Here is a 22,532-nt window from a genome sequence, read left to right as displayed (position 1 = left end):
AATCGTGCTACAGATTTCATAGGAGGCAGGAGTGAAAGAACCCTGGAACACATTTGTGGCAGTGCTTGCTACAAGACAGATCTCATTAGAAACGCATTTATTTATTTTTCTTTATTTCCCTTTTCCCCATAGGGGAAAAGGGGGAACTTTTTGGTTCGATACCGTGTTGAAACTGGTCTTAAAACTCACGACAATTCTCTTGCTTCAACCACCCAAGTGCTGGCTGAGATTACAGTTATGAAATACAAGCTCCCCTCCTCCACAGCCCTATTCAAAAGAGACTGGGGGATGAGTGGTGTCTCAAGTGGCTCAGGTTGGCCTTGAACTTGCTGGCAGCAGAGGACGACCTAATCCTCCAGCCTCCACCGGCCTGTGCTGGAATTACAGGGTTGTAATTTAAGGATAATTTAAGGCCCCACATTTTCTCTGAGAAAAAGGGACGGTGACTTTAAGACCTAAAGCAAAGAAGTAGGATGGAGACCGTGGAGGAGCATCAAAAAAGAGATTAACAAATCTGTTTATGGTGAAATGGGTGGTAGTTAGAATCAGTTCGGACGAATGGCACAGCAGATCGGCTGGGACACAGGCGCTGGGAGTGAAGATCAGAATTGAATCAACTGGCTGGGAGCCAGGATTTGAATCTACTGGATTAGGAGGAATGTTTCCAGGAGGGAGAAACTAGCCCGAAGTAGGGGTGTGGCCGTGGCGGTGTCAAACCTGCTACAAGAAGCTGGGCGGGGCTCAGGCTGCAGGTGAGAGGGCGTGGCAGAACGGGTGGGCGTGGCCAAGGCGAGCGGGACGAGCCGAAGCTAGGCCCCACCTGAGGGTGCCCGGGTTCCTGCGGCGGCGGAGTAGGCGGGAAGGCGAGATGGGCGGGGAGGAGGCCAGGCCTGCCGGAGAGGCGGGCTGGGCTGCTGGGAGGACCCGGGGACGGAAGAGGGTGGCCGTAGGCCGGGCTCCGCCCCGGGGCTGCTTCCCAGCGGGTTCCGTTGGCCGTGGCTGCCGCGGAGGCTGTGGCGGCGGTGGCTGCCGGGCGGGCGTAAGATGGCGACTGCGGCGGCGGGAGCCCTGGGCCTCCTGTGGGGCTGGCTGTGGAGCGAACGCTTCTGGCTGCCGCAGAACGTGAGCTGGGCCGACCTGGAGGGCCCGGCTGACGGCTACGGCTACCCGCGCGCCCGGCACATGCTGTCGGTGTTCCCGTTGGCGGCAGGCATCTTCTCCGTGAGGCTGCTCTTCGAGCGGTGAGGGCTGCTGTGCAAGGCCGGGGGCAGCGGGCGAGCGGGGGCCGGCGGGCGAGCCGGAGGCCGAGGCCCGGAAGCGACCGGGGGAGCCGAGGCCGCCGTGGGGATGCGCGCAGCCCGTGGACGCGCTCTCGGAGCCTGCGTGCATCCCGCGAGTCCGGGGTGTGGGCAAGTGAAAGAGGGCCGAGGGGGTCGCCGGGTCCCCTGAAGTGCAGACCCGGGACTTGCGTGTGGTTCTTAAAGGCTGCCTTTCCACCTCCGAAAGCCCGGGAGTGAGTCGCGCTCCCGCAGAGCCCTGCGCGAGGACCAGGAAGGGCCCGGGAGAACCAGAGTTAGTTGGGCTCTTGGAAGTTTGTGTGCTCAGTGCAGGCACCAGACCTTCCGAGCGACATAGGGGGGTACATGGGATGTAATGCTTTCCAAAATTACTTTTGCTTCTGAGAGGTGAAGGAAACTGGATCGGTTAGGCCCCAAGCCCGGATTTGTTAGCGCGTGGACGCCTGTTAGTGTGACAGTCGACGTCTCACTAGGATAGGGTGTGGTGAAGCCTGAGGCTTCCAAAGTTTGGGGAAGGTGTCAAGAGGAACTGCCCAGCGGGCCTTGGAGGCCTGCACGGGAGGAGGAGTGGTCACTTTGAAGGCCTCGGAGCTGGGAGGTTATGGGAAAACAGTTTTGTGAACCAGCTTCTAAGGCTGTAGTATTTGCGTTAACCATATGCTCTGAGCTGGTTTCTCCCTTTCTTTGAATGGTGGGTCTTATCTGCTGCCAAAACGATATTACTCAGCGAGGGTTTTATGATTTTATAATGTGGATTTATTATAGCAGTGTGTGTTTTTGATAAAGCTTACTCAAACGCCAAGAAAGCACTTTCTGCATAGGCAGAGGCGTCGTCTGTAAAAACCTTTATCTAGAACAAGCAAGGCTGTGTTGCAAGAAGGCCCTTTTCTAGTGTGGAGATGTGGTTTAGACAAGATCATCCAGTACTCAGAAATAATCTGTTTGGGATTACTTCTTTGATTTGCCTATGCCTAACTTTTTTTCTTACATGTAGCTAGTCACTTATCTGCATTTATTACTGCTGTTTGTTTCTTGTAAAAATGCTGTACCAGATACTCAAGTGAAGAAGTGAATAATATATAATATACAAATATGTTTTTTAGATGAAGTAAATGAAATTCAAAGTCAATGCCTTTTCTGGGTCCCTTAGAGTTTTCCAAGGTAATCATTATTTTAAGTATCCTTGAGGTGGAGGTGCAGGCTTAGGAGTAATATGAGACATAATGACTATCAAGGGAAACAGATAATCCAATACAGAATCTTCTTTCATTGCCATAGGAATATAGTCTTTGCTTTTCATACAGATCCCTACCAGTTCTGTGAGTTCCCTCTGCTAGTGATGAAGATCCCTTGTTTATAAACACCATTTTCCATAAAGTTATGTATTCTAATTCTAAGGGTTTCCCCAGATGGCTGGAGACTGCTTCCTGGAGGAGTCACTGGAAAAGAGCCTTTCCCTTTGGGAATTCTAGCTGCACGTTTCTATGGTGACGAGTGTCAGGGTGAGCAGGCACTCTGCTAGTGTTCTTGTCTAGTAGGGACACTCACCTTGTTTCCTCACCTGTGATCCTAGGAAAAGTTGGCCCTAGAAACAGTCTTGCTATTTTGTTTCCCTTTAAGACTAGCTCAGCTGCTTTGTTGGGTAGCTGTGTTCCATAGAGGGAGCAGCAGCCACACTAAAGCACAGTGAAAGCCTATCCCAGGCCCTGGAGAGAAGACTCAGCCGTTCAGAACTGTGCCAGACAATCAGGTGCCTTCCAGAGTTTGATTCCCAGCCCACAACCATCTGCAACTCCAGTTCGAGGGGATCGGAGGCCTCTTCTGACTCCATGGGCATCAAGTGTGCACATGATGCACAGACATGCATGCCATCAACACACACACACACACACACACGATAAATTAGGATTTTTTTACAAGATATAGTGGCACACGTATTGATCTCAGCACTCAAGACACAGAGACAGGCAGATCTCTGAATTCGAGGCCATCTTCTTAGTCTCATAGAGTTACAGGACAACCATTGAGACCCTGCCTCAATAATACAAAAAACCAAAGAAGCCTATCCAAAATAATTGGGAAGTTGTTTTTTTCTGCATTTTCTCATTTAGTTTCTAGAAACAAACGATGTAGCAAATCATAGACTGGCACATGGTAGATGCCACCCTCCTTTTGCAGACAATAAACTAAGTCTAGCAGGAGCTGGAGGTTTTGCTCATTGGTGCTCCACTCAGTATTGAGCTCCTTTTCCCGTGTTTGGAGTTCTTTGATAGTATGTGATAGGACTATTTCCCTTAAGCCACCTTCCAGGTGTTTTTGTTTGCTTAAGACAGAAGCTTAACTATGACACTTTATAGTCCAGCTGGCCTTGAACTCACAGGAATTCTTCCTTAGCCTTACCCGTTCTGGGGTTACAAATGTGCACCCTTACATCAGCTGTAAGATTTAACTTCTACCCCAGTACTCAAGAAGCTGAGGCAGGAAGATAATGAACTTGAGGGCCAGTCTGGCTATATAGTGAGTTCCAGGCCAGCCAAAACTGTGTTTTGAGGCTGTCTATCAAAATGGGGGAGCGGGGAGGGTTTAACTTTTTACAGGGGGCTGAATCCAATGTACTCCTGTACTTGATTTAATGTGTTTCTAAGGGAGGGAAGCTTGAATTATTACTCTATTTCTTTTTTTTAATTTTTTAAATTTATTTATTTATTAAAGATTTCTGCCTCCTCCCCGCCACCGCCTCCCATTTCCCTCCCCCTCCCCATTACTCTATTTCTTGAGATATAGATAGGTGTAGAGATATTTAAGAAAGGGTCTGTCTAGCAGGGCGGTGGTGGCGCACGCCTTTAATCCCAGCACTCGGGAGGCAGAGGCAGGCAGATCTCTGTGAGTTCAAGGCCAGCCTGGTCTACAAGACAAGCACCAAAGCTACAGAGAAACCCTGTCTCGAAAAACCAAAAAAAAAAAAAAGAAAGAAAGGGTCTGTCTATGTAGTCCTGGTTGTTCTGGAATTTGCTATGTAGATAAGGGTAGCCTCCAGCTCAACCTCTGCCTCCCGACTATTGGGGTTAAGAGCTATGTTTTATGTTTTAAGGACTCTCTTTCTTTCTTCCTTTCTTTCTTTTCTTTTTTTCTTTTTCGAGACAGGGTTTCCCTGTAGTTTTGAACCCTGTTCTGGAACTAGCTCTATAGACCAAGATGACTTCAAACTCAGAGATTTGCCCACCTCTACCTCCTGAATGCTGGAATTAAAGGTGTGTGCCACCACCATCTGGCTGTTTTAAGGAATCTTAACCCTATCCTACTTAATAAAAAGCTATCCTCCCCCTGATAAAGTTTTGCCACGTATTCTGGGCTAGTTCAGAACTCAAAATCCTCCTGCTTTGGCCTCCCAACTGCTAGGATTACAGGTAGACGCAAACAGGCCAAGCTTTCTCAGAGGTCTATCAAAAATTGGAGTTTACTTTCTTTTCCTTCTCATAAACCATAGTGCCTTTTTTTCCTTTCCATATTCTCCAGAGAACTGCAGCCTCCTCTAATAAGAGATTACTGAAAAACTATCTGACCATAAATAAAATATATCTCCTGCAGTTCAGGCTGGTTTCAGCTCACCACTTCACTCAGCCTGGCCTTAACTCCTGGATCTTCCTACCCCCACTGCCCAAGGGCTAGGATTACAAGCATGAGCCGTCACACCCAGCACTATTATCTACTGTTTTCAAGAACTACAGTGTGGATTTTAGGATATAGCTCTGAGATGGAGTGTTTGCCCTGGGCTCAATCTCCAGCACAGGCAAAAACAAACTCACTCCAGAAGCAGCTATTACCTATCAAACAAAAGTGGGGTGATCTGTCCAGTGCCCAGTGTAGCATGTGACCAGTAGATATTTGTGGGATGAATGGAAAGGGCCTGCTCATCTACACAGATGCTCAGAGGAGCTTTCAGGGTTACAGAGATGTCTGGTGTGAAACAGACACTTTGATTGAGTCAGGGTGAGAGGATTCTGTGTGACATTTCACCATGTTGTAGATGCACACCTAGCATTTTGTACAGCCTCTATCTTCCCTCTCTCACGAGCATCCCATGACACCCACTGCCCTGCCTCCGTGCTCTCTCACAGAGGTGCTAACTCTTCTAGGTTTATTCTTTTCTCTAATAATATTGTATTGTTTATTGAAACCTGAGAGAATGGTCTAAGCCGATCTGTTGTATCTGATTTTTGTCTGTTTTGTTTCTGAGACTGACAGGATCTCTCTTGCCCATGCCACCCTCCCTCTTCCTCCTGATTGTTGGGATTACAGACATGAGCAACACCTCTGGATTTTTAAGCTAAATTTTAATATAAAGTTGTTTGAAACTTGATACCCACCTCCTGAGTACTTGTCCCTTGGGATCAAGCAGGAGCCAGTGGCTAGATACTGATATCACCAGATCTGCGTAGGCTAATTTATTTGGGATGTTATTGCGACAGGAGTTCACGCTGCCGGAAGACAATTATTTTGTGAATCATGCAGGACAAGGGTGCGCACTTTCCCCGCTGCTTAGTTCAGTCTTCTCTCTTGTCACTCAAAGGCAACTTCCTAGGGTATCTGAAGGATTTTCCTGATAGTGTTTTCTGTCACTGGGAACTGGATAATTTCACTTGCAGGCCTGTTATGTCTTTGAGACATGGCCTTGCTATATAGCCCTGGCTTGCTTGGAATATGTCGAATGAAGAGGCTGGCCTCAAACTCCAGAGCTCTCCTATCGTTGCTTTCTGAGTGCTGGGGTTAAAAGCAGGCACCACCACACCTGGCTGAGCACATTTCTTAGCCTGTCTTTCTCTTTCCCCTACGCCAGACAGGGTTTCACAATATAACTCTGGCTGTCCTGGAACACATCACTTTAGCCAGTATTAACACGCCTTCCAGAGGTCAGAGCCTTTGAGGAGAATAGCCATAGATGCTGATTAGGTTATAAGAACACAGCCCATTCCTCTGTGACCCAAGCTTATTCTGTTGAGCATTGTTGAATTACAAATCACAGAATTAAATGACATTTGCAGATCAGCTGAGTTGGTTGGCAAAATGGTCACATGGTCCTGTCTTATCTAAAACTCACTTCTCAGCCAGCTCTAGATGGTCAGAAGCCTGAGTCCCTCCTCACTCGGGAAAACTTTTTCTGCACAGTTGGTGTTGGTGTTTTGCAGACAACACAGAATTGTCATGACTGAGATCAGGTTCCTGAGTATCCTGGAGACAGCGTATCTGTCACTGAAAAGAAACATGTTACTTACTTTTTGCTAGTACCACCTCTTGATTCAAAGTATTTTTTTAAGATTTATTTATTTATTATGTATACAACATTCCTTCCATGTATGTTTGTATGCCAGAAGAGGGAACCGGATCTCATTATAGATAGTTGTGAGTCACCATGTGGTTGCTGGGAATTGAACTCAGGACCTCTGGAAGAGCAATCAGTGCTCTTAACCTCTGAGCCATCTCTCCAGCCCCCTTGATTCAAAGTATTAAAGTCTTTTAAATAGGTAAAGAGGTTAATGAAAGAGCAGAAATAACATACCTTCCTTATAGAGTTCAAAGAGATCTGCCTATTTTAAATTCCTCTCCAGAGATATTTTTAGACAAATAAAATCTTAGTTATAAAGAATATACCAAGTTTTGACCATTTGTACATGAATCTATTCCAATTTTAGCATTAGGAAAATTGAGATATTGTTGCAAAAGGAGTTATTCATAACTTTCCAAAAACAAATAAAGAAACCAGCTTCCTTGATAGAATAATTAGAATAATGTTGTCCAGTATAGCAACCACTGCACAAGGCTCTTAGGATTTCAAATATGAGGACTCAGAGTTGAGATAGAAAGTTAATAAAAAGTATACACTGGCTTTAAAAAATGACATCTCAGTTTTTACGTTTATTGAGGCAGGGTCTTGTGTATTCCAGGCTGGCTTCAGATGACTAAGCCTATCTGGTTTATAGAGCCAAGGGCTTCTTTGGTGAGCACTATAACTGATGAGCTAAATTCCTAGCCTACTCTTTCTGCTCATTTACATGTTGACAAGCCAGTACCTTGTACAACTTGTGTTTTGTTTTGTTTGATGCAGAGTTTCCTGTAGCTTAGGCTGGCCTCCGACTCCTTAGGTAGCTGACTCTTTAGGTAGCTGAAGCTGGCTGGTCTTGAGCTCTTCATCCTCCTGCTTCTACTTCCAGAGTGCTAGGATCACAGGTGTACACTACCATACCAAGCTTAATATTTTGGATCTGTCATATAAAATCAATAATGTAGGGGGCTGGAGAGATGGCTCAGAGGTTAAGAGCATTGCCTGCTCTACCAAAGGTCCTGAGTTCAATTCCCAGCAACCACATGGTGGCTCACAACCATTTGTAATGGGGTCTGGTGCCCTCTTCTGGCCAGCAGGCATACACACAGACAGAATATTGTATACATAGTAAATAAATAAATATTTTTAAAAAAATAATGTAAAAATTAATTTTGCTTGGGCTTGTCTGTCTGTTTTGATTAAAAGCTTTCACCACTTTTAATATTCAGTTTAAGAGGACAACTTTTTTGTTTGTTTATTTTGTTTTTTGGAGACAGGGTTTCTCTGTATAGCCATTGCTGTCCTGGGGAAGCCACTCTGTAGACCAGGCCAGCCTCAAACTCAGAGATCTACCTCTCTCTGCCTCCCAAGTGCTGGGTGTGCATCATCACTGGTAAACTCGAGGATAACTTTGTTGTTGTTTTGTTTACTTTTGTTTTTCAAGCCAGAGTTTCTCTTTGTAGCCTTGACTGTTCTAGAACTCACTCTGTAGACCAGGCTGGCCTCGAACTCAAAGATCTGCCTGCCTTCCCTCCAGGGTGCTGGAATTAAAAGTGTGTACCACCACCATCTAGTTCTGAGGACATTATTTTAAAAATTATTTTATGTGCATGAGTGTCTTGCCTGCATATAATCTGTGCACTCTGTGGACCTGGTGTCTGTGGAGGCCTCCAAGGACACTAGGTCCACAGAGAATGCATCAGATAGATCCATTGAAATGCATTGAAACCATAGTTAATAGGTTGTGAGCTACTGGGTGGATTCTGAGAGCCAAAAATGGGTCTTAAAGAACAGCAGTGTTTCTTACTGTTTATCCATCTCCCTAGCTCAGATAATAATATTTTAAGAGTAGATTCTCACAGACTGGGTACAGTGATACACACTTCTAATCCCAGCACTTGGGAGGCAGTGGCGAGACCAGCTTTTATCTACAGAGTTTACCAAGACGACCAGGGCTACACAGAGAAACTGCATTTTGGAAAAAATAACAACAAAATAAAAATTAGGCATGATGGCATACACTTGTAATCCCATCATTCAGGATGGAGGCAGGAGGATCAAAAAAGGGGCCTCCCCCACCATTGCCAAAAAAATCATAAGGAAACTTGTTTGTTTTTCGAGACAGGGTTTCTCCAAGTAACAGCCTTGAGTGTCCTGGAACTCACTCTGTAGACCAGGCTGGCCTCGAACTCAAAAGATCCGCCTGCTTCTGCCTCCCGAGAGCTGGGATCAAAAGCGCATCACCACCACCCAGTGACAAGATAAAATCTTAACAGTGGGCAGAGTGAGTAGAGGTCCTCAAGGGCTAGGAGAATTTCTAATATTAGTCCCTGAGTGATTTAAGTAATCAGATATTCTATTTTTACTGATATTTGATTGATAGCAACGTCTGGTTAACCATTGCTCCGTATTTTTACTGTCTAAATCTGCTCAGTAGTTAATGATCTGTAAACAAACAAACAAGTTTGTCAAGTAATCTTGTATACACTGGGAGCTGCACTGCCCAGGAGGGCAGTGGAAGTAATCACATTCTGTGTTGTGGCTTATGAATCCAGGGTTTCTAGTTGACTGGTGATCCAGGCCTATAATCCCGCACTCACAGGATTGAAGCAAGATCACAAATTTGTGTCCAAAATTAGCAAACACCAGAGGTGGGGGGGGGGGGTTAAGAAAGATATTCTTTGTAGATTTTAGCTTCTGGGTAGCAGCTGTCTTAAAAGTTTCCACCATAAGCACAGAGTGTCTTCAATTAAATCAGATTGTTGTGGTTGTTTAATTCTTCCTGATCATAGATTAAAACTGGCTTACTTAGGGCTAGAGAAATGCTCATCAGTTTAGATACTTGCTGTTCTTGCAGAGGTCCTGGGTTCAGTTCCCAACATGCACATGGTGAGTTAAAAACCATCCCTAACTTCATTTCCAGGGCATCCAACACATTCCTCACCTCCTCAGGTGCCAGGCATGCCCGCGGTGCACATACGTGCAGGCAGAACACCCATACACATAAAATAAAATTTTGGTTAACTTGAATTTCTGATTCCTCAGAAGGCAATGACCTTCTACACTTGATAAAGCACAAAACTGACCCATCAGCCGGGCGGTGATGGCGCACGCCTTTAATCCCAGCACTCGGGAGGCAGAGGCAGGCAGATTTCTGGGAGTTCGAGGCCATCCTGGTCTACAAGAGTTAGTTCCAGGACGGGCACCAAAGCTACAGAGAAACCCTGTCTCGAAAAACCAAAAAAACAAAACAAAACAAAAACTGACCCAGCAAGTCTTTGTCTTTTGAGGTGGCACTTCACCTAACATTTGTACCAATAATCCCTGCATTTAGGAGATGGAGGCTAGAGGATCCAGTGGAGGAGGCTGTCTTCTGTTGCATAGGCTGTTGGTGAACTAGATGAGTCTGGAGAAAGTAGGATTTAGTTCTAAAATACAGGATTGGAGACTCACTGAAAGTTGTTTCTTGGAATATGAAGGATGGAAGGAGTTTTTGTTGTTGTTTTTTTAAAAGACATTGATTTTCTGTGCATTGGTGTTTTATCTGCATGTCAGTCTGTGTGAGGGTTTCGGGTCCCCTGGAACTGGAGTTACAGTTGTGAACTGCCATGTGGGTGCTGGGAATTGAACCACCCCCACTTCTGCCGCCCTCTGGAAGAGCAGTCAGTGCTTTTAAACAGGGCACTATCTCTGCAGCCCCCAAGACTTTCCTGAGAAAGAATTTAATTGTTGCCTTTTTCCATAATCTACTCATGTGGGTGTGTATGTTTCAACTTGAAGCAAATGTACTAGGTTGTATAATCATTAAAAGATAAGGTGTGTGTGGCGGGGGTGGGGGAGTGGGGGGGCTGCAGAGGTGACTCAGCAATTAAGAACACTGGCTGTTCTGCCAGATGACCCAAGACTCAAATCTGTACCTAGCTGGGGGTGAGGCACCCTTTTTTTTTTTTTTTTTTTGGATTTTTTTCAAGACAGGGTTTCTCTGTAGGTTTTGGTGCCTGTCCTGGAACTAGCTCTTGTAGACCAGGATGGCCTCGAACTCGCAAAGATCCTCCTGCCTCTGCCTCCCGAGTGCTGGGATTAAAGGCGTGCGCCACCACCGCCCTGCTTTTTTTTTTTTTTTTTGGATTTTTACACTTTTTTTTTTCCATTAAGATTTAGTTTATTTGTGTATCTGAGTGTTTGGCTTGCCTGTATGAGTGTGCCCCTCATGTGGAGACTAGAAGAGGGCATTGAAACTTCTGGAACTGGAGTTAGAAGGGCCACTACGTGGGTGCTAGGAACTGAACCCGAGTCCTCTACAGTAGCAGCAAGTGCAGTTAACCAGTGAGCCATCTCTCCAGCCCCATGGTGGTGTAAACCTTTAGCCTCAGAAATCTGGAGGCAAAGGCAGGCAGGTTTCAGTGAGCTGAAGGCCTGGTCTACATAGAAAGTTCAAGGCCAGTCAAAGCAGTGTAGAGTCAGACACACACGAAATTCGAGAGGCCACAGAAATAACACAGTGGTTAAGAGCACTTGCCGTTTGCTCTAACAAAGGACCCAGGTTTGTTTCCTAGCACCCATATTGAGTGGCTTGCAGACACCTGGTACTCCTGCTCCAGAGGATCTGACATAGTCTTTTGGTCTCCATGAGCACACACAGTATACTTACATGTACATATAATTTGTTTTCAGCTGTGGTGGTGCATGCCTTTAGTCACAGAACTCAGTAGGTAGATAGAAGCAGATGGATTTGAGTTTGAGGCTAGCCAGGGTTGCATAAAAAGACCCTGTGTCAAAAAACAAAAACTTTTAAAAAGTGACTTTATTATTTCATTAGTGTGTGGATGTTTTCTCTTTGACTCTGTGGGTTCCAGAGATCAAACTCAGAGTGTTGGAGTTAGAGACAATAAGTTCCTTTATCCGATGAGCCATCTTACTGGCCCAGAATCTGCATTCTTTCAGGTCTGTAAAGACAGTTGTCTTCATGATACTTCCATGATTTTGTAGGAATTCTTTTCTCTCGTAAGTATGCATTGAAACTACACAGCTACTTGGCATATCCATATTGTGACAGACTGAATGTAGTGCTGACATGTGGCCAGAACTGCCAGGAAGCAAGGAGATATATCAAACTATCAAGTTATATACTCTTCTTTTTAGTTAGGAAAAGTTATTTTTCACAAGCTGTTAAATTACCATGTAATAAGCTCATTATTATTGTAAATTAATAACTATTAATTTTAAAAATTTTAATTTCTGTAGCAGTATACATTAATAGATCTTATTCACATAAATAAAATCTTATTTGAGATACTTAATGATTTTTTTGCTGTTGCTGAGACAGGGTCTGGCTGGTTTGGATTGATTTGCTCCAAGTTTTAAGTTACTTGCTAGAGACTTCTCTGCTGATTGGTCTAGAGAAGTAGGCAGTCTATGAAAGCCTGTGTGTGTGGCTGTCAGGGATGGCCTCCGGATGTAGTTCCGCCTTTTTCCTTGTTTGAGACAGGGTTTCTTTGGCTCATCCTGATGTAAGCCGGGTTGGCTAGCCCACCAGCTTTCTGTGGTTCTCTGGCTCCACCTCCTGTCTCCTAATTGTATGCTTGGCATGCAGGGACACTAGATCCGGTTCTTATTTAGGTTCTGGGGACAGGTAGTGCTCTACCTGCTGAGCTATCTCCTCAGCCTGAAAATTACTAAGTGGGGGTGAGGCGGTTGAGTGAGGATCTTGATGTGCAGCTCTCGCTGGCCTAAAATTAACAGCAGTTCTTTTGGTCTCCTGAGTGCTAGGATTACAGCGATGAGCCATCATGCCTGGCCTGAAAGCTATTCTTCCCACTACTTCAAGATGTAAGTTTAGTGGGTCAGTCTGAAGGTGACTTACCTGCGCTGTGAAGTAATTTCATTCTGCCTTTTCTCTGTTCCCTTGTTAGGCAGTACGAAACCACTGCTTTGCTCTTCAATATTAACAGTTCTCTTGAGCTTGTGATTTGCGCCACCATCAATGGTGGATGTGAACTGTTCACAGGCATTCAGTCTAGACCGTGCTTCTTAATCAATGTTCTGTGGCAAGTCGTACAAATAGGCTAATACACTGAGACATGTATCTTGGCTCTCAGGATGGTCTTTGTGGCCAGGGGAACTTGGGATCACTATGTTAATTATGTTACTTCAACCAAATAGACAATAAAGTAAGCATTTGGGAATGATTTTGTGTGTGTGTGCATACACACACACATGCATGCACACACGCATGCATGAGTGCACCAGAGGACAATCTCAGGTATTGTTCCTGGGGTTCCATTCTTCCTGTTTTTTGGTAGAGGGTTTCACTGACTTGGAAATTGGCCAGTAGGCTAGGCTGGCCGGCCAGAAAGCCCTAGAGATCTGACTTTCTCCACCTTCCCTGTGCTGGGATTACAAGTATGCACCACCACGGTACCTGGCTTTTTTCACCTTTAATGTAGGTCAGAGGATCTTCACATTTGCAAGGCACACACTTAATGATTAAATTTGTGAGTGGGGAGATAATTTACTTTTTCTTTCTTCCTTTATTCTCTTCCTCTCACCCCCACCCCCTTAAAGATAAGGTCTCACTTTGTAGTCCTGGTTGGCCTGGAACTTGTTATGTAAATCAGGCTAGCCTCACAATTTTTTATTGAACTCTGAACTAATGAAGGCAAGAAATGATCTCTGCTAGCTCTAGGATATTGAATCCATTCCAAGGTCAGATAACAATAGTGATGAAAATGTTAGCTTTACCTGTAAATAAGGTACAGTCTTCTTGCTTGGCACTGCTGAGTTTATTAGTGGACACCAAGACAGAGATCTGTTTCTAGTGAAAATGACAACAGCTGTTCCTGGAACACAGGTTCTTCATGAGACTGCAGGCACTTACAGCCGAGTCTCATGTAAGCCCACACTGTCCTCAAACCTACTAGATAACTGAGGATGAACACTGAACCCCTGATTCTCCTGTCTCTCTGTCCCATGTACTGGGATTACAGGGAGTTCTGAGGATCGAGCCCAGGATTTGCTACTTAAGCACATTATTTCACCAACTGAACTATATCCCAATTTACTAAAGGCTATTTCTAATGGATGTTTACTGTCGGGTACGAAACAAGGCGTGCATCTCATCATTTCATCTTTAAAATCTCTAGAGGTGACTCACAGGGAAAGGGCACTTGCTGCCAAGCTTGACAACCCAAGTCAATCCCCAGAACCTACAACATAGAAAAAAAAACCTATTCCCACACGTTGTCTTCTGACCTTCATATGTGTAACCTAGCACAGGTATTTACCCTCACAACACACACACACACATGAAGAGGGAGAGAGAGGGGGAAAAAAACATGCACACCAAGTAAATTTAAAAAAAAAATTTAAAAGTCCTTTGAGCTGATTGTGGGGTGGGAATAAATGACTTTAATACCAACACTTGGGAGGCAGAGGCAGGTGGATCTCTGAGGTTTTGAGTCCAGCCTGGTCTACATAATTTCAGGCCAGCCAGGGAGACTTCTTCCAAAAAAAAAAACCACAAAGGCTGTGTTGGGATGGAGAGATGGCTGAGTACTTAGAGTATTAACTGCTCTTCTAGAGGAACCAGTTGGGTACCCAGTGTCTGTGTGGGTCAACTCACAAACTCTTGTAACTCCAGTTCCAGGGGCATCTGACACATCTGGCTTCTGCTTTTTCTTTTGTTTTTTTGAGACAAGTTTTTTCAGTATAGCCCTGACTGTCCTGGAACTTGGTCTGTAGACCAGGCTGTTCTCCAACTCACAGATCCTCCTGCCTCTGCCTCTGGAGTGCTGGATTAAAGGGGTACACCACCACTGTCCAACTAACAGATACTTCAAAATAGCCCGGGAGTGGTGGCACACGCCTTTAATCACAGCACTTTGGAGGCAGAAGCAAGCAGATCGAAGCAAGTTTGAGGCCAGCCTGGTCTACAAAGCAAGGTCCAGGACAGCTAGGACTGTTACACAAAGCAACCTTGTTTCAGGAAAAAGAAAAAAAGTAAATAATAAAGTAACCATTCTTTGATGTTCTCTGCTTTTGGATCTTCGTACAATTCAGTTTCTGATATGGCCTGGATTCAACAACAAAATGACTGCCTTGAGTATCCTTTTGAATGCTGCTCAACCCCAGATGCAAACCGAGATCAAGTAGAGCAAGACAGTCTAGACCAGCCAGTCACCTGATGGTCACTAAATGTCATTGTTAGGGTTCCTATTGCTGTGATAAAACACAAACAATAGCAATTTGGTTTTTGTTGTTGTTTTTTTTTTTTTTTACAAGAGCACAAATCCACTTTTATTTATTTACTTTTCATTGGTTTAAATCCGGGATGGGTACAGCATCACACGGATTCTGTGTCCAATGGCTTTTGCAGGAAGGTTACTTCGGAATTTGGCCCGGACCATGCCACTGTTTCCATGGGCCCGAGTTACTTTCCCCCAGATCACTCTGGTCACCAATAGCAATTTGGGGAGGAAAGGATTTACTTCAGGTTCCATTTCCATTTCACAGACCATCAGCGAGGAAAGTCAGGGCAGGAGTCCAGAGGCAGGAGCTGATGCAGAGGCCATGGAGAACCTTAGTAAATAAAAATGTTGTCTATTATTTGTGTTAACAAGGACTTTGAACATAAGTTGGTGTTTAAAATATTAGCAAATAGTAGTATAGCACTAGCCATGGAAATGGGAATGACTTCCTACCTAGGTAGAGAAAGTAGATTATAGCTGTGGCTAAGTCTGTGCTCTGAAGTGTTTGCCTGGGGTTCCTTTACAGAAGAAAATAGTAAATTTTTTTTTAGTGATTTTATTTTATGTGTACTGGTATTTTGCCTATACATATGTCTGTATGAGGGCATCAAATCCCCTGGAGCTGTAGTTACAGACAGTAGTGAGCTGCCATGTGGGTTCTGGGAATGGAACCTGGGTCATCTGGAAGAGCAGCCAGTTCCCTTAACTGTTCTCTCCAGCCCCAGTAATAGTTTCTTATTCTCAATCCTCAAAGGCAATAAATGCTGAACTGGGGACTTGATTCTGAGCCAAGGAGATAAATTGGTGGGTAAAGGACGTGTCTTGAGGTGTTTGTTGTCATCGCAGAGTCCATATAAAGCTGGGCAGTGCAAGCACTTGTGCAATCCCAGTGTTCCCGCAGTGGGGTGTAGTAGCTCACAGGCCCGCTGTGTGCATCCACAGTAGCAGACAACCAAGGGGACTGTCTCTAGCAAGGAGAAGGCGAAGACTGACTAATACCTGAGGTTGTCTTTTGACTTCTGCAAGTGTGCACACCTATGCACATGATCACACACACACCAAATAGAAAAAGGAGGAACAATACAGTCTTCATTCTGTCTTCTTTGACAACTAAAGTGGGGACCAGGGTACTGGAGAGATAGCTCAGTACTTAAGAGGAACCTAGGTTTGGTTTCTAGCACCCACATGGTGGCTTACAACTATCCATAACTCCAGTATCAGGGAATTAGACTAGATCTTGTCTTCTAACCTCTGAAGGCACCAGGCACACCATGGTACACATACATACGTGCAGTTAAAGCACTCACACACTTCAATAAATCTGAAAAGAAAAAACATCTTGCCCAGGATGTCACTTGAAAACATTTGAGGACTATTCAGTCCCCAGCTACAGAACAAAATGACCTGGGAACTGGAGAGACGGCCCAGTGGTTAAGGGGACTAGTTAAGAAAACTACCCTGACACAAGAACTAAATTGAGGTGGGGTTTTTTTCTGTACTGTGAGCTGGCCTCAAGTGTTCAATCTTCCTGCCTCAGCTTCCCAAGTATGGGACCACATGTATGTGCCACCACACCTGGCTTTTTTTCCTGATGTGAGGAAAATTATCTTATTAACACTTCACTTGTTACAGAGTATTTTACATACATTGTCATTATAATAATAAGTAGTAGTAGTAGTAGTAGTAGTATTTGTGTCTAGGGGACAGGATCTCCCAGCATTTTGTTCTGTTTACTCCGCCTACCTAATTTTCTGTCCTATCAGGCCAAGCAGTTTTCTTTATTAGTTAACCAATGAAAGCAACAGATAAGATACAAGACTCACCTCCATCACCAAATAACAAATTTCTAGTTCCTAGTCTTGTGCTTTCATTTTTTTCTCACATTAGTCCCTCCCTGATCATGACATAGCAAATCATAGTTAGAGTTGAATTTTTTTCTGTTACAGGTTTATTGCCAAACCCTGTGCACTCCATGTTGGCATTGAAGATAGTGTTCTCTATCGTGTTGAATCCAATGACACCCTTGAGAAGGTGTTCATATCTATTACTAAGGTAAGTAAGCAGAGAACAAGAGTCAGAAGTCGCATGAAGGTTGCTCTGTAGATGGGAATAGAGCATGCGAGAAAAGGAAATGGTTCTTCAGGTTTAGGTGATCTGCTTGGTGGAGAGCCTTAGCCTCTCTAGCCAGAACTCCTGTATTTCACCCACCTCTTAATTTACTCCTTAGCATCTACCTCTACCTGAATTCTTCCACTCCAAACTCAAATCCTGTCTTATTTTCCCTTTTCTTGCACCAACTTCTATTCAAGATGAGGGTAGTTCTAGTGGACCTTGTGATTTTGTTTGTGTTTTAACATATATGTTTTATATACGTATGTGTGTGTGTGTGTATGAAGACAGACGTATACACACATATACATATATATGTTTTATATGTATGTGTGTGTATGAAGACAGACGTATACACACACACATACATATATATGCTTTATATATATGTATGTGTGTGTGTATGAAGACAGACGTATACACACATATTTGAATCTTCTGGAACTTGAGTTACAGGTGGTTGTGAACTACCATGTGGGTGTTGGGAATTGAACTTGGGTCCTCTGCAAGAGCAATAAGTGCTCTTAAGCACTGAGCCATCTCTCCTGCCTCATTTTTTTGTTTTGTTTGTTTTATTTTTGTTTTTCAAGACAGGGTTTCTCTGTGGTTTTGGAGCCTGTCCTAGAGCTAGCTCTTGTAGACCAGGCTGGCCTCGAACTCACAGAGATCCACCTGCCTTGGCCTCCCAAGTGCCCTGAATTCAGGACCAGCCTGATCTACAGAGCGAGTTTCAGGACAGACTCCAAAACTACAAAGAGAAACCCTGTTGGGTGGGGGGAGAAAAATAGAATTGCCATTGCAAGCTTATCAAGATGTATGGAGTTTGACACTGGACAAATCTCAGCTTCCTTAAACTAGCTGTGTGATGTTTTTATTTGTAAGTTAATTAGAATAATGTGAGTTTATTTAAAAATGATTTGGGGCCGGGTGGTGGTGGTGTACGCCTTTAATCCCAGCACTTGGGAGGCAAAAGCTGACAGATCTCTGAGTTCTAGGCCAGCCTGGTCTACAGAGCTGAGTTCCAAGACAGGCTTCAAAACTACTATACAGAGAAACCCTGCCTTGAAAAACAAAACAAAAAAGATTTGGGGATGAAATCTGGAAAAGATAAATACCACTTGAGTCACTGTGGTTGACACCTCTTTGCCACTCAACTAGTAAATTGGGAGTTTTGTGCAGAAAGGAGTGCTCTAACTCTGGTCACATGTCTACAGTATCCTGATGAGAAGAGGCTGGAGGGCCTATCAAAGCAACTGGACTGGGATGTCCGAAAAATCCAGTGCTGGTTTCGCCATCGGAGGAATCAGGACAAGCCTCCAACGCTGACTAAATTCTGTGAAAGCATGTATGTGTGCAAGGGGGTAGATAATGAGAAGGGTGGGGGTACAGCTGGACTTTTGGGGGCAGAAATTCATTCATTATTAGGATAATAAAACAGACTCTAATGCCAAAGATAAGATTTTAAAAAGCCAAGGGGAAATGGAAATAGAATTTATGTCCTGTGCTTCTCAACCAGCTCTGCTAAGTAAGTAAACAGCAAAACCCTCATAGAAGTAGGGAAAAAGAGAACTGGGAAACTGGTCACATTTGTTCCCCAGGTCACACTTTCCACTAAGACGGGACAATTCCTTTTTGTTCCTTCTTTTCAAATAGATTGAGATAAGCATGTTGACACACATACTTTTCATCCCCCCCCCCAAAACTCCTAGTTCAAGGTCAGCCTGCCCAAGTTTAAGGGCAAGTAGTGGATAAAAAGTGAGACCCTGTCTACTTATCTTCAAAGGAAAAAAATGGGCTGGAGAGATGGCTCAATAGCACATGATATCCATGATATTCCTCTAGAGGACCCAAACTTGTTCCCCGGCACCCACATGAGGGAGCTCAAGCCTCTGTAACTCCAGACCCAGGACATCTGAATCCTCTGGCCTCTGGGTACCTGTTCTCAGATGTAGAAACACTCATGTGCACATGCACGTGTACACACACACACTTTAAAAACTGAAATAATCCCAGCACTCAGGAGACAGAGGCAGGTGGATGGATCTCTTGAGTTCTAGGACAGCCAGGCTACAAAGAAAGCCTTATTTCTTGAAAAACAAAAGCAAATAAATAAACAAACAATAAATCTTTTTAAAAAATAGATTGGGAGCCACGCAGTGGTGGTGCACCCCTTTAACCCAGCACTTGGGAGGCAGAAGCAGGCAGATCTCTGTGAGTTCGAGGCCAGCCTGGTCTACAAGAGCTAGTTCCAGAACAGGCACCAAAGCTACAGAGAAACCTTGTCTCGGAAAAAAAAAAAAAGGATTGAGAGTTAGTTCCAATAATTGCACTTGTACAGGGCGATGGTGGCACACACCTTTAATCCCAGCACTTGCAAGGCAGAGGCAGGAGGATCTCTGCGTTGAAAACCAAAAGAACTCTGATTTCAAGTACAGTTTCTCAAAAAAGGAAAAATTCCCACAAAAATGTAAATATAGAGTGAGCTGGTACCGTTTCTATCAAAGGAGCAGGAGGGTGCATACCTACCTATACAAGTGCAGGTTGTTTTGTTTTTCGAGACAGGCTTTCTCTGTGTAGCCCTGGCTGTCCTGGAACTCGATCTGTAGACCAAGCTGGCCTCACAGAGATCCACCTGCCTCTGCCTCTCAAGTGCTGGGATGTTGGGGTTTAAGCACCATGCCCAGCAGAATCACATAGTTTTTAATTCTCTAGAGATAGATGTTAGTCACTGTCATGCAATTTAAAAATCAGCTCTCATGAAGAAATCTAATAGGAAAGGAAAATCAAGCCAGTGTATTTCTGTGGGAATCTATTTTAACAGGCGCTCCAAGCTGAGTCTGGATTTTTAGAGATCAGTTTTGTCCCAATGTTGTTATCATGATTTCCCTTGTTTAGATTCATTTATCTAACCTGTCCTCTTTGCTCACCCAGGTGGAGACTAACTTTTTATTTATGTATATTCTGCTATGGAATTAGATTTCTCTGGTTGGTGAGTCTAAATTTTTTTGTCTTCTTATTGTGCTCTAAATATGTTTAGATGCCTTGGTTTCTAGAAGTAAACATTAAATACTTTCAGTTGCTTACGTTTCTGTTGTGATGCATAGCCTCAGTGTATATCCAGTTTATATGCAGATTATATGCAGGATATATACTAACAGACTATCGTCTACCTTGGGTTTGACGTCACTAACCTCAAGGCCTACTATTTCCTCTAAATAATGTTAGTAATTAAGTCAGAGCCGTACTTAGTGATTTGCAGAACCCTTCCTTAAATTCTTGTTCTTCAAAGAGGAAATGGAATTGATAATTATTTATTTGTTTTGTTTTGAAATTCGCTCTCCTATGTAGCCCTGGCTGGCTCTGGAACTTGCAAGTTAGATTAGGCTGACCTGGAACTGCTTCTCCCCCCAAAGTTCTAGGATTAAAAGCTTGTACTGTCACGCCTGCCTCACCTTAATTTTTGAGACAGGCTCTCTCTCTCACTAAGCCCATGGCTCACCTGACTTTCCCTGCCCTCGCCTGCCCTTGCGCACTGCTGGTGTTGCACAGTTCTGGTGTTTTATGTGGTAGCTGAGGATTCTAACAGGTTCTCAGGCTTGGATAGGAAGCACTTTATCAACTGAGCTCTGGCCCTAGCTCCCAAAATGTTGTTTTTGTTTAAGACAAGCTGTCCATCAAGAGTGGTATGGAAACCCTGTCTTGAAAAACAAACAACAAAAAAGAAGAAGCAGCAGCTCTCATTATGAACTCCAGGCTTGCCTTGAACTCATGACAATCCTCCTGCCTCAGTCTCTCAAGTACTGGATTTAGAGGCAAGATACTATCGTGCCTGGAATTTTTTTTTTTTTTTGAGACAGGGTTCTCTGTGTAGCCTTTGCTGTCCTGGAACTCTGTAGACCAGGCTGACCTCAAACTCACAGAGATCCATCCTACTCTGCCTCCCGAGTGCTAGGATTAAAGGGTTAAAGGTGTGTGCCATCACTTCCTGGTTTATATATTTTAATTTTTTGTGTTTGTTTGTTTTTTCGAGACAGGGTTTCTCTGTAGTTTTGGAGCCTATCCTGGAACTAGCTCTTGTAGACCAAGCTGGCCTCACTCACAGAGATCCACCTGCCTCTGCTGGGATTAAAGGCATGTGTAAATGTAAAATTTTAAAAGGAAGAACAAAGAGAAGGGAAAAATATTTAAAAGAAAGACAGAAGGAAAGAAAGAACAAGGAACTGGAGCGATGGTCAGTGGTTAAGAAGGACTGCTTCTTTTTCGGTCCCCAGCACCTGTGTCATTTGCCTCACAGCTGCTGTGAATCCAGCGTAGGGGAATCAACACCCATTTCTAGCCTCTGGGTGCTGACACGTGTGGCAGATACATACTCATGAATAAATGTTAAAGGTATAAGATGTAGAAAAAGTGGGGCAGGAGAGACAGCTCAAAGGTTAAGAGCACTGATTGCTCTTCAAGAGTTCAATTCCCAGCAACCACATGGTAGCTCACAACCATCTATAATAAGTGTCCTCTTCTGGCCAGCAGGGATTACATTGAGGCAGAATGTAAACCTTGAAAAAAAAAAGATATAGAAAAAGAACAGAGTAAATCTAAAGCAAATTAAAAAAGAAACAATCAACAGTAAAAACTGGAAATGTAGCTAACTTAGTGAGGTCCTGGATATGATACCTAGGCTAGGACTGTGGTTTAAGGGGACAGACATTAATGAAATAGTCATTAGATAAATAATGGATAAAATTGATAAAGCCAAATGTCAGTTCTTCAAAAGGGTCTGTTAAAATTAGTAACCATACCAGGTGTGATGGTGTCTGCTCATGATCCAGTGTTCAGTCAACTAATACATGAGGTTTGGGAGTTTAAGGCCATTCTGGGCTACATAATAAGACCCCATCTCAAAAAGAAAAAAAAGATAAACTACCTGGGAGGGAATATGAATTACTAATATGCAGAGTGTCACTATAGACTCTGGATACTACTGAAAGGTATAAAGATAGTTTTGTGAGCAATTTAAAAATTAAGCAGCAGAGCCGGGCGGTGGTGGCGCACGCCTTTAATCCCAGCACTTGGGAGGCAGAGGCAGGTGGATCTCTGTGAGTTCGAGACCAGCCTGGTCTACAGAGCTAGTTCCAGGACAGGCTCCAAAGCCACAGCGAAACTCTGTCTCGAAAAAAAAAAAAAAAAACCAAAAAAAAAAAAATTAAGCAGCAGTAAAAACAAACAACATTTGCTGGGCCTGGTGGCACACACTTTTAATCCCAGCACTCAGGAGGCAGATGCAGGCAGGTATCTTCAGTTTGAGGCAGCCTGGTCTACAGATCGAGTTCCAGGACAGGTGGGGGATGGGAGGGAATAAAGATAGAAGGAAAGAACAAATTGCATAAAGATGGCCTCTGATGTCTACATAAGTGCCATGGTACACGTGCATGCATGCACACACACATATACCCACATACATCACACACTCATTAATAATAAATAAAATTTTTAAAAGAAGCTAGGCCAAGCATGGTAGTCTGTGTCTTTAATCATAGCTCTAAGAAGGCAGAAGCAGGGAGA

At 44.0% G+C, this 22,532-nt stretch overlaps 1 protein-coding gene across 1 annotated transcript in view; it reads left to right on the top strand.

Annotated features, from left to right (window-relative positions):
- Window positions 1–922: 922 nt before the first annotated feature.
- The window catches only part of Cers5 (ceramide synthase 5), a 29,218-nt gene continuing 7,608 nt past the window's right edge, over window positions 923–22,532 (top strand). The window contains exons 1-4 of the mRNA XM_075960647.1: window positions 923–1,241; window positions 16,811–16,916; window positions 18,188–18,318; window positions 19,905–19,962. Of these exons, the coding sequence (XP_075816762.1) occupies window positions 1,045–1,241; window positions 16,811–16,916; window positions 18,188–18,318; window positions 19,905–19,962 (492 nt within the window). The 5' untranslated portion in view covers window positions 923–1,044. The remainder of the gene's footprint in view (window positions 1,242–16,810; window positions 16,917–18,187; window positions 18,319–19,904; window positions 19,963–22,532) is intronic.

Source organism: Microtus pennsylvanicus, chromosome 2 (genome assembly GCF_037038515.1).
Source record: "Microtus pennsylvanicus isolate mMicPen1 chromosome 2, mMicPen1.hap1, whole genome shotgun sequence".
Taxonomy (NCBI): domain Eukaryota; kingdom Metazoa; phylum Chordata; class Mammalia; order Rodentia; family Cricetidae; genus Microtus; species Microtus pennsylvanicus.
The sequence above is the reverse complement of the archived record's forward strand: the minus strand, read 5'-3'. Positions and strand labels throughout refer to the sequence as shown.